The following is a 16,508-nucleotide window of genomic DNA, read 5'->3' as shown; positions in this document are numbered from 1 at the left end:
GAGACTGTCTCCTCTGGGTCCGCATGCATGAATAAAACTCCACTTCGAAAACTCCAACACTGTCTGAGTCAGTTTCATGCAACACAGGGAGCCAGAAAGCTAATAACGATTACCCTGTGCTTGTGAAAAAAGATAGGAAGCAAAGCCTTCTCACTGCAATCCCACAACTGATGCCCCGCAAATGTCTCATGTGATTAATGACAGACTAACAGTCCTTCTGTTTTTCATACATTTCATAACAAAATCTGAAAACATTTCCCTTCCACCACCTAACTGAGGCAGACTGAAAACCAGCATAATCAATAAACAACTTTTTGGCTTAGACCAAATCTGACTTTCAAATGCTTTATTTTCTTCTTCCAAAGCCCAACTTTAAAAGGAAAATCTATATAAATCCTTTACATTACTAGAGGTTTACTTGTTTAAAAGATAGGGCCTAAAATATTTTTATTTCCTTTGAATTATTTAATTTCAGGAGATTGTACCTGACTAAACTTAACACAAAATAAGTTTGGGCTTGGGAGGGACAAAACCAAAAACAAAACAGTAACTGAACAAGTAAATTTTTAAAAGCCCTGTGAACTGTAAATAACAGTTCCTCCTCCTCCTAACTTCCTGGAACTGGCCAGCAGTTGCTATTAATTACCACCATAAAATAGGTGGGTTAAGAGGATTATGCTGTATTAAGAATGCAGGATCAAATTTCCAATTAAAGACAGAAATATAAACTCCAGCATTTAGCTCACTCTTTCCCAAAACCTCTCTAAAACTATGGTAAAGTAATTTTTCTTAAAGGCATACACCTAAAAAAAGAAAAAAGAAGACAACAACAGACTTAAAAGCACAAACTAATGCACAAATTAATGGTAAATGGCAGACATGAAAAAGAAATCCTAAGCCGGTACTGGACAAAGCTAAGAAGCAAACAAATAAACATAGAACCTCCCAAAAGATTCATGACTCAAAGGCATTGTGAACTTCAGGGAGCAGACGATGGAGAGAGCAAAGGGACTGGTGGAAAGGCTATGTAAGAACCTGTTATACCTCCACATCCTTCTCTGATACTCCCAAAGCACCACGTTTATTCTTCGGAGAGGGTGGAACAGTAAGTCTCAGGGCTGGGTTGCCAGGCACAGGTGAAGGCAGGGGCACTCCTTCAGTGAGCTTTTTACTGTGTAGAAAGCTAACCCAAAACACAGTGGCTTAAAAGCAAATATTTATTAATTCTCATGATTCCCTGGACAAACTGGGAAGCTTCTGGTCTGGGCTGGGTGGTATAAACAGTGTCATTCACATACCTGGGGCCAATAAGCCACTCATCCACCAGGGCTTGTTCACTGGAGGCAGAATGCCATGCTTAATGCAAGACAAAGCTCTCTATCATACTATTTGGTCACATTCTATTGGCAAACAAGTCCCATGATCATAGTCAATTCTGCAAAATGCTAAACACTTCTTTTTTGTCTACACAAGGATACTAAAAATGAGAATTAAGAGCAAGTTTATATCCAGAATAATAATAGATGTCTTCGAGCCCTCTTGTCTACTTGACTCCCAGGACATGGGCAGCCACGCATACACTCCAAGAGGGACCTGGGCAGTCTTCTCTGGAAAAACCAACCAGCAAGAAAAAAGACAAATGATCTGACATCACAAGTTCCCCAATTTAAAGGCTTGACAGAGAGGTCTAGTGCAAATACTACCCTCATCCTGAGAGCTAGTTTCCAATCAACTTCTTAGCCTAACAGTCTTCAAAGCAAGCAGACAGCCAAGAACATGAGAGTAAGAAAAACAGGAATATAATTTTTTAAATGACCAAAGCAATCTAATAATATTTTGACTGTGTTGGTTGTTATATGACTATATTTGTGAAAACTCAGAATTATATGCTTTAGAAAGGGTAAATTTTACTATATATAAATTATACCTCAAAAACCTGAAAAAAAATCTTTGAAGAAACAGATATATAAAAAGAAGAGATTGTAAAAAGAAAATTATCATTATCATTAATATCCTCAAGGAGGTAAGAGAAGAAATTGAAAAACCGAACCCCTAGGAACAAAAAAGATTTCAGAATTTTTTGTTTAATTTCAAACAAAAAGAGTTCTTGTTTGAAATTAAACATATGAAAGAAAAAGACAAGGCCGAAGGACAAAATAAGCCACAAGCACCAAGTACACAAGGGTCCTAGAAAGAAAGAACAGAGAAAACAGAGGAAAGAAAATCATAGGCATTAATGGGGAAAAAAATTCCTAAAACTTAAGAGTGTGAATTTGCAGAATGTAATGTCCCAGCAAGTGAGCAGCAGAGTGAAAACAAACAAACCAACAAAAATAAAACCACACCAAGCCAAACACAACATGGTGAAATTTGAGAACTGGAGACAAAGAACAGATAATATAAGGGTATAAGCATTCAGAGAGAATAAAATATAGGTTTCACACAGAGGACTAAGAATTAGAATAGCTTCAAGCTCCTCAACAGCAAACTGAAAACCAGAAGACAATAGAGAAATGCCTTGAAAATTCTAAGAAATGATTTAACATAGAATTCTCTATTGATCAAATAACTGACTTCAAGAGAAGCTAGAATAAATACATTTTCAGATATCCAAAACAGCAACAAATTTGCATCCCATGTGCTCAAGTAACTACCTAAAGGATGTGCTTGGCCAAAATTCAAGAAAACAAGAGTGTGGGGAATGTGTGAGGAACAAGACCAAAAAATAGAAGGGATCCAAAACAAGAGAAGGAAATGTCCTGACTACAAAGGCAACCCCCAAGATAATAGACATGAGCAGCTGCTACAGCATTAACAACCCCAACCCTTCAGAGCGGCTTGACAAAGAAAATGAAATTGATGGAGTGAAATATTCACTGTGTTGGAAAGGGCTGAGGAGAAACTTCCTACTCAGTCCAGGGAATCATGAGGATTAATAAATATTTGCTCTTTTAAGCCACTGTTTTTGGGTCATAGTTTAGGATTGAATTAGTAAGGAGTACATAGACAACCAAGCCCCCCCCCCCCCCCCGAAAAAGCAAACAAAAACCACAATATTTACTTAACTTTCAAGAAAAAAAATAATGGGCAGGTAAGGAAGAGTAATCATAGCACACTACACAGGTCAGCTGTAGTTTGGATGGTCACAATTCTGTAAAAATAGAGTAAAGCCTTATCAAAATGAAACTCTAGGGGAGAGTGGGAGAAAACTGAGTATGTGAACAGTGAGACCAAGGAGGTAAAAGATAACCAAATGCTATCTTCCATTCACCCTTTTAGTGCAGAATTGTTACCTAAAGTTGAAAAAAATATTCAAATACCAAGGAAAGCATGCCTTGAGATACTGGAGCAAATATCCAATCAGCTAAAGGAGTTTTAAAATTGTTTCCATCTAGCCCTGACAGGTGTGGCTCATGGATTGAGTGCTGGCCTGAGAACCAAAAGGTTGCAGGTTCAATTTCTAGTCAGGGCACATGCCTGGGTTGTGGGCCACGTTCCCAGTTGGGTGTGCACAAGGGGCAACCAACAATGTTTCTCTCCTATTGCACATTGATATTTCTCGCCGTCTCTTTCTCCCTCCCTTCCTCTCTCTAAAAATAAATAAATAAAGTTATTTCCATCTAAAGAGTAATAAATGGTGGTGGTTGGAGTGGCAGAGCCTATTACTGTAATTGTACATGCTACACTTTTATACAACTAGCAGCACAGTTTTATTTGCACCAGCATCATCACAAACATGTGAGTAATATATTGCACTATGACAATATTCACAGCTGTGATGTCACTAGGCAACAGGAATTTTTCAGCTCAATTATAACCTTATGAAACTATGATTGTATTGTGTATGTGGTCCACTGTTGACCAAAAGGTTATATAAGACATGACTGCATAGCTTCAATTAAAAGAATTAATTACTCAGCCCTAAGAAAGAATGAACCTTACCATTTGTGAGAGCATGGATGGATCTCAGAGGGTATTACACTAAGTGAAATAAGTCAGTCAGAGAACAAATACCATATGATTTCATTTACATGTGGAATCTAAAGAGCAAAATAAACAAACAAAGCAGAAACAGACTCGTAGATACAGAGAACAGACTGATGTTTGCCACAGGGGAGGGGGGTTAGGGATTGGGTGAATAAGGTAAAGGGATTGAAAAGTACAATTTAGTAGATACAAAATAGTTATGGGGATGTAAAGTACAGCATAAGAAATATAGTCAATAATATTAAAATAACTAGGTATCTAAAACATTGGGGAACTGCTTTGTAAAGTACATGACTGTCTAATCGCTATGCTGTATACCTAAAACTAATACAAAATAATACTGAATGGCAACTGTAATTGAAAAAAATAAAAATAAACACTTTTGATAATATGCTGCAACAATTCTGGATATTGGTGGTGCACGAGGAGTTGCTTTTGCTATTTATTTACTGACTTGCCTGAATTAACTTATAGTTTATCTCTCCTGCAATGTATGGCCACTGATATTTTTGCTCAGTTTGGATTCTTCTTCAATTGCTTTTACTTTTAAGCCTAGATTTCTACGAGTCACCCTGTGTCAGCACAGTTTAGTTAACCAGAAGTTATGCTTAAGCATCTTAAACCAGTAAGGCTTTCAGCCTTTGCTAATGGATTTATGTGAGAATTGGGGAATAGAGTCAAAGATCAGGCACTTTACAAGCTAGCTGCAGCTTTTACTTTTTGCTGGGCTTTCTTATGTCTCTTCTACACCTACACTGGGCATCATATTCAGCCAGTGAAGATAATAACTAGACCATCACTGACCTCTCTTCAGCCTGTACACTGCACCTCACCCAAATGCACCTTTTCGAAACCACCAGGCATATGTATGAGCTTACAAGGTCCCCTGTGTAAAAATATATATATATACACATACATATAAAAATAATTTATTAAATAAGAAAAATACTAGGTGGTCAAGTCACTTGGAAAATTATATACCTAGCTTTTCAAAAGGCCAAGAAAATCCATACAACTACTGATTTTAAAAGCATCTCCTCAGAACAGTAGGATTTCAAAGGCAAAAACAAGATGTGAGACCACTCACTTTCTAGCTTAGAGCAGCAATTACAGTACTGTCTTAGTCTCCTGGGTGCCCAATCACCTTGTACAGGGTCCCTTTCACTTCCTTGGAGTGAATGAGATTTCACTCCAGGCATCACTATCCTAACTTCCTACTGTGTCCAGCCAGAATGCCTCCTCTGCTCCCTACTCTGATAGGCTAGGGTCCCCGCCTGGCTTAAAAGGCATCTCTCAGGCACGTTCTTCACTCTCTCCCTTCAGCAGAGGTACCTGCAGGCTATGGGTGCAGAGCCTCCAAGGTTGGAAGAGTTTCTTCCCAAGATCTACCTATCCAAAACTAAATCCACAAAGTCATGGCAGCACCAACCACCCGCAATTCCAACATATACCTCTCCCCACAATAGCCAGATGATGGGCAGGAAAGGCTCTACCTGGGCACCTTTCTTTCTTCCCTTCCTGAAGTCTACTGTCCCCTGATTTTTCCCTACATTTCCCTGGCTCCACTGCTTTCCTCCACAAGTCTCTACTATTTTATGGTGAAAAAACATTAGACATGAACTGCAAATACTGTACTTGCATTACTAACACATCACTTAATGCCCTATGCCCTTTGCCCCAGTTTTTTTCATCTATAAATAAAAATAATGTTAAGGATAGAGACCATTTGGTCATCTCTATAGATTCCATCATGCCTAACACAAGATACACTGAAATATTCACAGTGAATAAATGAATGCACCCAAAGCCACACTTCTGAAGAGCAATCCTCAGTAAATAAACTCTTCTGCTGCTAGCCCTCTCACTTGGAAAAACCCTGGTACACAACCCAAAGCCGTACCACAATGTCCTCAGGGACGCAGAAGATTCCTCAGCTACTGCAAAGATACAGAATGGAAAGCAGGACATACCTGGAAGGATGTGGGAATACAGACTAGGTTCAGGTTCTCTTGTTTCACTCTTTCGGCTGTGGAGACAAAAGCCATGCTGGTGGATTTTCACTCTTCTCACTTTATTCTCCCTGTCACATACACATTTGCTCAAATCCAACAGAAAACGAACACACTACACTTGATGGCTGCCTTTCATTCTGTGTCCCCATTCTTGGTGAAAAAGTTGGTGAACTTAACATCTCACATTAACAAGAATGGGATATTACAAAGCCTAAGGAAGTGAGTACTAACTACAGAAAGAAAAATGCCAGGGCTTGCCATTATTATTATTATTATTATTATTATGTGCCTGGAAACATTCAAAGAACTGTGTACAAATGAACTCTTTCAATCTTAAAGATAAGTTACAACTATTATCTCCAGTTTACAGGTGAGCAAACTGAGGCACAGAGAAGTAAAGTACAGTGACAGGGTAGTTACACAGCTATCCCAGGAGGTTTAGCTTCCCAGCCTTAACTATTTCCCTATAGTGCCTTGTACAGGGTAAAGCTAGAACTCAACTTTTATGTCTAGTAAAAATATATAATCATTTGTAGACCCCAGAGGGTTGTTAGAATGGGTTTATTTATTCATTTGGGGGATTGTACCTTTCAGGAAAACTTGATTTTTAAAAAGTCTAAACAAAACACTGTCTTAAAATTTAAGTCCTTTTAATCACTAGGTTGCATCTTGTGAGGTTTAGATATCAATATTATGAAATCCACAGTTAATTCCTGTGCTTAAAATCCTCCACACACTCAGTGCTAAGGCAGATCATGTATGAAGACCACGTCAGGCCAATGAGAACACTTCTAGGAGCCAAAACACGGGCACCACAACCACTCCTGAAAGACAAAGCGTGGATGGACTTTGTCTCCTGAGCACCATCCCCGCCAACCCCCCCAAGCCCCCATCTAGAAGAGGTCAGCATTCCAGCAAGCCTCTCCTCTGGGCTTTGTTCTTACAAACAAGAGCAGGGCAGTAAAACCTGTTGAGCAGCCACAGGGGCTGACAACTCCTGAGTCTTTCCTAAGCACAGAGACACCCTAAGCAGAGTAAAGTCAGCACCTGTGGGAACCAGCCACCAACTGCAGGCACCTTATATTCTCTCTAAAGTCAAGCCTGCAGTGATCTAGATTTGTTAACCAGAGATTGCCTGAGACACCCACAGATATAGAGGTTGCCTAGGAGTCAGTGAGACTAAACACACACACACACACACACACACACACACACACACACACTCTGGGAAGGACTAAAATTCTGTTGAGATGTCACCTTAAGTCTGCCCCTCTCTTCCAGGTGAATAAATAAAGGACAATCCCCAAAGGTGGCCGAAGAGGTCCAAGAATCCCTCTCTCAAGGAAGAGCAGGAACACTTAACTGACCTTAGGCAAGCAACACTTCCTCCCAGCTCCGTAGTGCTGGAGCCACACCCAGCCAGTGCCAAACCTATACCCCACTCCCACCCCCAATCTTCCACCTCCCCACACCCACCACACCACACAAAATATCCAGGAAACAGCCCAAGACCATACCTATTCGCTGCACAGCATGGACAATTGTAGAACCACTTCCAATTCCCAGCACTTGATTATTCTGCTCAAAAAGAGAAAAAACCCAGAACATTAATACCATCATTTATTCCCTCTTCAGCCCACTTTCCAGGGCTATAAAGTTATTATAAACATTAATGCACCCACCTGGGTGCAAGGCAGGTACTATGCCCCTTTTACAGAAACATAGCCATTGAACCTCAAAGCTGTACTTTCTTTAGTGCCCAGTGGCAATTTATTAGCAGAGCCCTCCCCCTTTTATTTGACACTAACATCACCACTTCCTCCTGTTAAAAGATAGACTAAGGAATATTAAAATGTTAAAAGAGTTGTCCTGGCTGGTGTGGCTCTGTGGATTGAGTGCCAGCCTGGGAACCAAAGAGTAGCCAGTTCAATTCCCAGTCAGGGCACATGCCTGGGTTATGGGCCAAGTCCCTAGTAGGGGGTGTGCAAGAGACAACCACACATTGATGTTTCGTTCCTTCTCTTCCTCCCTCCTTTCCCCTCTCTAAAAATAAATAAAATCTTTTTTAAAAAATGTTAAGAGTTTATTTGAGCAAAAATTTATTTGAATTGGGCAGCACCAATCTAACAGATAGAAAGGAGCTCCAAGGAACTACCCAAAATGAAAGACTTTTACGTACTTTCCTTTAAGGGTGGCAGGGTCTATCAGGCAGATTACCCAACTACTACTGATCAGGCATTTCCTGATTGACTCATTTAAAATTCCATTTCTGGGAGAGCCAAAACTGTAATTAAGTCTCGGTTTGGTGCGCTGGGCTTAGCATAAGTGACTCCATGTTGGGCCTGCTATCTAATATTTAACACTCCCTATATCCTATCACAGAAAAGGCTTGGCTCACATACAACATAGAGCAACCTAAGTTGGCCTCCCAAAAATGGCCTGCAGGTGAGCACTGAAAGATTCCTTACCAACCCCTGGGTGAGGCAATTAGCAAACAAAGGTACCAGGCATTAATAAGTCAAGGTTTCTGGCTTCAGTGCCTTTTCACAAAAGTTTAACATCTAGAAAGGCAGGAGACAGACTATAGACACCTGCATGTTGCTGGCATCAAGGGGAACCTGAGGGACATATCCAGCCCACCATCTAGACCCCAGTGTTAACAGAAGAGGGAAGAGTCTGAAGTAACCTTGAAATAGCAAATTATATCAGCATCTTTCCAGCTGATGCCAAGGGTTCCATATTTTGCATAAGCCTGTTTGAAAAAATATGGAGAGAGGGTAAAGGCTTAGTTAAAAACATGAGAAAAAAAGTCTTTATCTGCATTAGGAAGGACATGTAAACATGTACACTTCCTGAGTGCAAAGGACAAGAAATAGGTTTCATTACTGAGCCTATCTACTTAACAAAGGGGGAAGAACCTAGTAGACTAGGGGAAGAGCAGGGCCCCAGCAGAGGCCAGTTAGACCACAAACAACACAAGGTCAGGGTACAAACAGTCAGGAACTAATGTGGAGCTAAGTTCTCAAGCAACTTCCTGGAAACAATCTCTTGCCAGTCTAAGGCAAAACGGCTAAAAGCCAAAGCAGCAACTACCATTTATTAAGCATCTTCCAAGAAGATTTATAAATGTTACTATAAATCATACCTCCCAACCCCTTATAATATAGTGATATTATCCCCACTTTAGAGATGAATTCAACACTCTAAGGAAAAACTTAAGGCTTAGAAATGAGCAAAAGAGATTACTGAATGTCCACTCAATGGCATGCTACATGCTGGAGCCTGTAGGTACTGTATGACCTCACCCTACAGGGGTGTGTGCCTTTGCCTTTGAAAAGGCATAAGGGACCTCTGCCCAAGGCCCTAAGGATGCCAGATAACCAAAAGGAACGCTAAACCACAAAATGTCACCACCCTTCCATTTCCTGCTCAAAAACTACAGAAGTAGTTGATTTTATCTCCCTTCTAAATGCCTGCTTCAACTAATCCATATGCACAGTGGATCAATGTTTTGACCACTATTCAACCCTTCTAGGGTGGCCGGTAATGAGCAGTCAGTCATCTTGTCCCTATAGTTCAAGAGCCAATGTGCTCACCAGACTAAAGAGCTGGAAAAAAAAGTCACCCAAGCCTGGAATGGGAAATTCTGTAAGCCTATGTTTCTCAAAAAATATGCCTTTTCAGGCAAGCCCAATTTGTCCTCATTTTATAAAAGCAGCCAAGCAGAGTCATCCCCCAGGGCCATGTCAGAGGATGCTCCTTTCCTCTGTGTTGCTTTTTGTGCTTCAGCAAAAGCTTAATAAAATCTGCCTGGAATTTTCTAGCTGGGGTGTCCCAACCTTTTGGCATCTCTGGGCCACACTTGAAGAACAGCTGTCTTGAGCCACACATTCAACACACAAACACTAACAAAAACTAATGAGCAAAAAAAACATTTTAAGTAAATTTATGATTTTGTGTTAGGCCACATTCATAGCCACCCTGGGCTGCATGCAGACCATAGGCCACAAGGTTGGGCACCCCTGTATGGGGTCTTCCTCTTGATTTGTATCTTGGGGAACCCAAACACTCCAACACTAATAACACCTTCACTAGGCTATTTTACAACTCTAGAAATAGATTTTAACTTGCAGAAAACTGTTAAAAATGAATAGCTCTTGTCCGTAGAAATGCAAATTAATTATATTTTGTAAGATCCACTTGATTACTACCCTAGAGATAAGTCCTGTAAGTTTAACATTTTTGACTGCATTTTAATTTATGGTTCTTTCTTCCAGTCAAGATGGTGGTGTACGTAAACATGGTACGCAGAAACTCTCACAACTACATCAAAACTACAACTCAATCAGAGAAAAACCTTATCATTCAAAACACCTGAAATCTAGATGAACAGAAGTCCTACAACTAAGTATATACAGAAGATCCCACATCAGACTGGTAGGAGGAGGAGAGACAGGGAACAGGCTGGTCCCACACCCACATGTGGTAGTTAAAAACCAGGAGTGATATCTGCCCTGGCTGGTGTGGCTCAGTGGACTGAGCACCAGCCTGTAAACCATGGGTTCAATTCCCAGTCAGGGAGCATGCCTGGGTTACAGACCAATGTTTCTCCCTCTCTTTCTCCCTCCCTTCCCTTTTCCCATAAAAATAAATAAATAAAATCTTTAAAAAAAATCAACCACCCAGGAGGGATATCTCAGCTGTAGAGGACCCCGTAAGGAGCAAGGAATCCTAGCCCCACACCAGACGACCCAGCCCAGTGTTCCAGTGCTGGGAAGAGAAGTCCCTATAACTTCTGTTTGTGAAAACCAGCAGGGATTGTGGATGAGTGAGATGGAGAGTTTTTAAAGTCCCATGCACTCCTCTTAAATGGCTCGAGCAGACTTACTCTGACTCACTCTGAGCCCCAGCAATGGGGCAGCAACTGGAAAGGTGCTAGGGTCGTAATCGGAAGAAATAGTGTCTGGCTTCAGGGTGAGGGGTGGAGGGCCAACTCTCTCCCAAACAAAAGTGTTGGCAGAGGCCATTGTTCTTTTGCTGAGTCCTGCCCCACAGACCTGGCAGGCAGGCACCACATCTGAGTCTCCATCGACTTCTTAACAATATTTGTTCCACCCTGGTGATTCCCTGAGACACAGCCCCACCCAACTCGTGGGCCCACCCAAGCTGTTTCTAGTGGCTTTCCCATACAAATGGCCTATCTTGGCCGATACTTTACTTCCCTAAATCTCTCAAACAAGAAGCATCTGGCCTCTGCAGGAAACCTCTTGCTAAGTGGCTTTAGGCCCAGCATTAATGGCAGGCAGCCAGCCTCTCTTCACAACTTGGCCTCTTCCAAGCACTGCCAAGCCTAGCACAAGTAGCAGCTACCTGTAGATCACTCTGTAGCTCCTGACAGGTGGGCCCAGGCTGGGACCAAGCAGCAACTGACCTTGCACTTCCAGGGAGGTCACGCAGCCAGTGCACACAGTGGACAGCTTCAGACTACGCTCGATTACAACTCTGCCATCTCCACAAGCAAGAGACTCAAGGGGAAGGTTCAGTGAACACCAAAGCCCCAGTGAAGCAAGTCCTGCTCCATAAGGTCGGCTCCTGCACAGCAGCTCCTCTGCTGTTAGTCACAGCCAGCCATCACAGCCAACTGGCCTGGGGGTAAATCCCTCCTAATGACACCAATAGCAATCAAGTCTCAGCTATGACAGAACCCTACACACAGCCCACAGAGGGGTGCACCTGGAGCACCCATTTCAGGCAATTTGGGAGGCTGAGCCACTTGAGCCCTACAGGACAGCTACTACATAAAGCCACTCTACCAAGTCTGGGACAGATAGCAGCTCTACCTAATAAATACAAACAAACACAGTGAAGCAGCCAAAATAAGAAGACAAAGAAACAGGTCCCAAATGAAAGAACAGAAGAAATCTCCATAAAAAGAACTAAATGAAATGGAAGCAAGTAAACTACCAGAGTTCAAAACCATGGTTATAAGGACGCTCAAGAAACTCAGTAACTTCCACAGCATAAAAAAGAACAAGTCAGAAATAAAGGATACACTAACTGAAATGAACAATAACTTACAGTGATCAATAGTAGAGTAGATGAAACAGAGAGTCAAATCAGCAATTTGGAATGTGAAGAAGCAGAAAACACCCAATCAGAACAGCCAAAAGAGAAAAAGAAAAAAAAAAAAGATGCACAAGCACAAAAAGAAGAAGAATCCAAAAATATTAGATAGTGTTAAGACTTTGAGGCAACTTCATGTGTACCAACATTTGCATCATGGGGGTACCAGAAGAGAAAGCAAGGAATTGAAAATCTATTTGAAAAAATAATGAGGATAAACATCCCTAACCTAGTGAAGGAAATAGACACACAAGTCCAGGAAGCACAGAGTCTCCCAAACAAGATGAACCTGAAGAGGCCCACACCAAAACACATCATAATTAAAATGCCAAAGTTAAAAATAAAAAGAGAATCTTAAAAGCAGCAAGAGAAAAGCAGATGGTTACCTACAAGGGAACTCCCATAAGACTGATTTCTCAACAGTTACTTTTTAGGCCACAGGACTGGCATAAAATATTCAATGTGATATAAAGTAAGGACCTACAACCAAGTTTACTATATATGGCTCCAAAGAGAACAAAGGAGGCTATGGACCCTCAGAAGAGCAGGGACCTGGATAGTAGCCCATCCTGGGTGACTATACTCCCAGAAACACACAGATATGAGTTCAGGGTGGTTACCCAAAGGATTCGGTTCAAAATTCTCCAACTTCTACATCCTAGATGTGGAAGTGGTTACCACATTGGAACACCCATGGGCTAAGGAACTGGACCTACACCCAGAAATTCAACCCACCAATAATCCCACAACCTCCATATTTATTTTTGTATTTCACACAATTCATTGAATATTTACTAGGCAGCCATCAGTGGGACCAACACTGAATGAAAATAAAGTTAACTACTGTCCAGGAGCTTACCCTTTATGGGGCTGGGAGACATAAACACAAAAATGAATGAAACATAAGACACCTGCATAAGGCGCCTAAGGTATACAGTACTACAAAAAGCAAAGAGAATCTGCCCCCCTCTTATGAGGCTAAGAAAAAACTGAAAGGAAGAACTTGGTCTTTGAACCAAATCTTAAAGGAGATATGATTTTATCATAAAGGCAAAGGACAAGAAAGAGCATTCTAGGTTGAGGATGATAATGTTAAAGCACACATTATCTGCCAGTAGTCTGACTTTTGCAATGTTTGAGTACACAGGGAGACAGGAGTACAGAAGGAAACAAGTTGGTGGGATTGAGGACAAGCACCAGAGTCTCTTGTCTATAGGTCCTCCCCACCTGGATGAGTACCTATCTTACAGCAGATGTTCCAGATGTGTCACATGGAAGTCAGGATGAAGCCACATGAGGGCTACTGTGACAAAAGCAGATGAGAGCTTCTTAAGATGATAATGTACCATCTGGAGATCCATAGAGGGAATAAGGTAAGGACAACTGTTATCATCTGGCCCTGGGGAGAGCCAAAACTGGGCAAGCTGGTAGGTCAAACATCCCAAAGATGGAACCAACAGATCTTAGCATATATCTGACCCTGATAATCTTACACAAGCAAGTAAACAAATCCAAGTCACAAAGTGCTAGATAAAAACATGGCCTTAGACAGAGCAAAGGATACCCCACCATAGACAGCAATTAAGTATGTGAATATGCTCAATAATTGTGTGGGTTTAAATTAGTTATCCCACTTGAAAAGTATCCAGGACCAGACTCACCGCCTCCCCCCTCTAGCCATACTTCTGGTGATCACACTGCTAGGCACTCAAAAAAAATACCTGGCAAACAAATGAAATGAATAAATCAATGTTAAAAAGCAGAAAATACAAAACTCAAGTGGTGCTGGCATATCAGGAAAGCTTGTTGGCAGGGAAAGTGGGTGCCTCTTAGATAGGGTGAGGTGTCCCCAAAAGGCCAATGGCAATCTCCCCAGAGTCACCTGGTCACTTCATGGAATAATGTGTCTGGAATCCAGTGTTTTGGAGGCTCTAGCCTGAGGTGGGGGCTTACAGATTTTTATTTAAGCAAATACATAATTATAAAACAAAGGTCAGGGAGACATAAGTCACCAAATATTAATGTAAACTGGTTAAAAGGACAACTTAGGTATGGGGCTTTTCCAATTGTATAGATTTCATTTACCCGTAGATTAGCTATTCACTTCATCCAGGCATTTTGAAATCTCAGTTTATTGTCACAATTTTGCAGCCAAGGCACTGAATCCCAAAAGTAGAGCCAGATTACACATTTTACATTAACTCTGTGAACTCCCAAAGAAAATCCTATTGCTAACCAGACTCAGAACAAGTTACACCAGGACAGGGCAGCCCTGGAACTAGTGGAAGGCTGCGGAAACAGGAGTCACTCGTTTTGGGTTCTGGAGGATCCTTGGCTATTCCTTCTACAGAACATGCTGAGCCAGTTTACCTCACAATGGTTCCTCCCACTTAACTAGGGTGTTTTTTTTTTTTGGGGGGGGGGTCAAATATCATCTATATATGCAAAATAACTTTGTAAACTAATGCATTATCAAATATAAAGAACTATCATTAGAGGATTATACCATTTTCTAAGCAGAAAAGAAAAACAAAAAACCACTAAAGCAGAAGAAACTCCACCTAAGGGTAGAGGTACTCCATTTGGCTCTCAAAAAACTATAATTAAGATAACTTGATTGGCAACAGCAAATCCACTCAGGTCAAAAGACTCCACTTAACAGAATCACACCGCCGCTTAACAAACAAGTGGAGCCACGACCTCGACCTCGATCTCATCGCTAACGTTAAGTTAAACATCTCCGAACAGCATCCTCCAGACTTCAAGTGTTCACCAGGCCCTCTCGAAGTGACGTTTAAAGCTCAGGTTTTCCCCTTTGACTCTGTCTCCCCTTCCTTTCTACGAGTATACACGCAGAAATGGGCGCGCACCAACCTAAAACCTACTTGGAGTGAAATTTCAAGGCAATTTTCAAGTCAGCTCTCCACCGGCTTCCCAGGAAGTAAGAATACCTCTCTGTCCAGAACTCATCAGATTCCATTTGTTGATTAAAAACCAAGGCAGCAAGTCCCTTCCAGCCCCACCCAACATCAAGTGGATACTACCTGGCTCCACTTCGCGAAATTCTTGTCCCGCCACACAAGGAGTCTTTAGAAAGCTCAACTTTGGGTGCTCTCCCTAAGTTGAGCCCACATTACGATCCTACGTGACGATGGCCTTTTAGGAGCCGGGAACTAACCCGGGGAAAATGAACACCCTCTCTCCTCTCACGCAGCCCACGCGCCTCGAGGAACTAGAGCACCCTGGAAGAACCCGACACGAGCCCATCGCCCCAGTCCGGAGCTGCTCACCTTCACGTGATTCTCCACCGCCGCGCGGCTGGCAAGCTTCTTGGCCTCCTCGGCCTTGGACATCGTTGAGGCGCCCGGCAAGACGCTGCTGGCTTCCCCGCCGTTAGTGTTTGTTCGGCTAGCGCCGCCAAGAACCCCTGACTGCTCGCACCCCGGCGGCTGCACGTGGGAGCCGGGGACTCCCCAACTGCTCCCGCCTCCTCCAGAAGCCGCGCCCCCAGCCCGCCCGGGCAGTGGGGCTAGGACCCGCCCGTAGAGGGAGCTGAAGGGCCCAGGGCGCTGCATCCCGACGCCCGGCTCTAGCCGTAGCCAAGGTCCAGCCCCGTGTCTTCCGGAAGTCTGATACCGACGCCTGCGGAGGGTGCCCGCGCAGAACTTACTGGGACATGTAGTTCTATGGTTCCATAGCCAAAGCCGTGAGCCCTAGCCTGGACTACCAGCTCCACAATGCTCCGCGGCCGGATCCGCAATTCAGGGACAGGCTTTGGTGACCTGGCCAGTGTGGAGGGAGTGGCCGAGGTTGCGTGAATGGCGGGGCGTTTTCTGTCTTCATACTTCAGGGGAGGGGTTGTTAGACCTGTCCCGGTTGGTTTTTTTCCCAGCAGTAAATTAGGCAGTGGAGGGACCTCAGGGCTGGGTAATCGCTTTGGGGAATGACGTCTCTAGACTCCCAAGAGAAACGCGAAAGGACAGGGGGACGGGGACTGAAGCCTACCTTAGACCTGCAAAGGCCCAGGACTAACAAGTTTAGAATTCTGGGCCCTAGACGTGGTCCTACACTTTGCGGTGTTAGTTGGCGTGCTTCCTCCAGGTGGAGCGTGATCCTACGCCTATCAATGTGCCCTACAGAGAACCTGCAGTTGACTAGCAGGGACTTTCACTGAACTTAAAAGCTTTCTCTTCTTTTCTCTCTCTATCTGTAAGGTGTCTTGCTGTAGGGAATAGAAGGAGCAGAGAATTTTTATTTATCCCCATCTTACAGGCAAGGAAGCTCATGCTGACCCCAGCCATACCTACAACTTGGAGGTCCTTGCAAAGCACGCAGACTTTGTGCTTCTGGCCCATGTTGGTGGGATTCCTTGCCTGTCCACGAAGT

The 16,508-nt window shown here is 42.7% G+C and overlaps 1 protein-coding gene across 3 annotated transcripts in view; it reads right to left on the bottom strand.

Moving 5' to 3' along the window:
• Window positions 1-15,743, bottom strand: part of RPIA (ribose 5-phosphate isomerase A) — a 37,072-nt gene extending 21,329 nt beyond the window's left edge. The window contains exons 1-3 of one of the 3 annotated variants that reach the window (XM_036026655.1): window positions 15,413-15,743; window positions 7,517-7,577; window positions 5,958-6,013 (exon numbers count right to left, since the gene is read on the bottom strand). In XM_036026655.1, coding sequence (XP_035882548.1) covers window positions 5,958-6,013; window positions 7,517-7,577; window positions 15,413-15,697 — 402 coding nt within the window. In that variant the 5' untranslated portion in view covers window positions 15,698-15,743. The remainder of the gene's footprint in view (window positions 1-5,957; window positions 6,014-7,516; window positions 7,578-15,412) is intronic. The other 2 variants (XM_028513924.2, XM_036026654.1) reach the window with 2 other exon arrangements.
• Window positions 15,744-16,508: the final 765 nt, after the last annotated feature.

This window comes from Phyllostomus discolor, chromosome 5 (assembly GCF_004126475.2).
Source record: "Phyllostomus discolor isolate MPI-MPIP mPhyDis1 chromosome 5, mPhyDis1.pri.v3, whole genome shotgun sequence".
NCBI classification, from domain to species: Eukaryota; Metazoa; Chordata; class Mammalia; order Chiroptera; family Phyllostomidae; genus Phyllostomus; species Phyllostomus discolor.
Note: the sequence above shows the minus strand (reverse complement) of the source record. Positions and strands in the feature narration are given on the sequence as shown.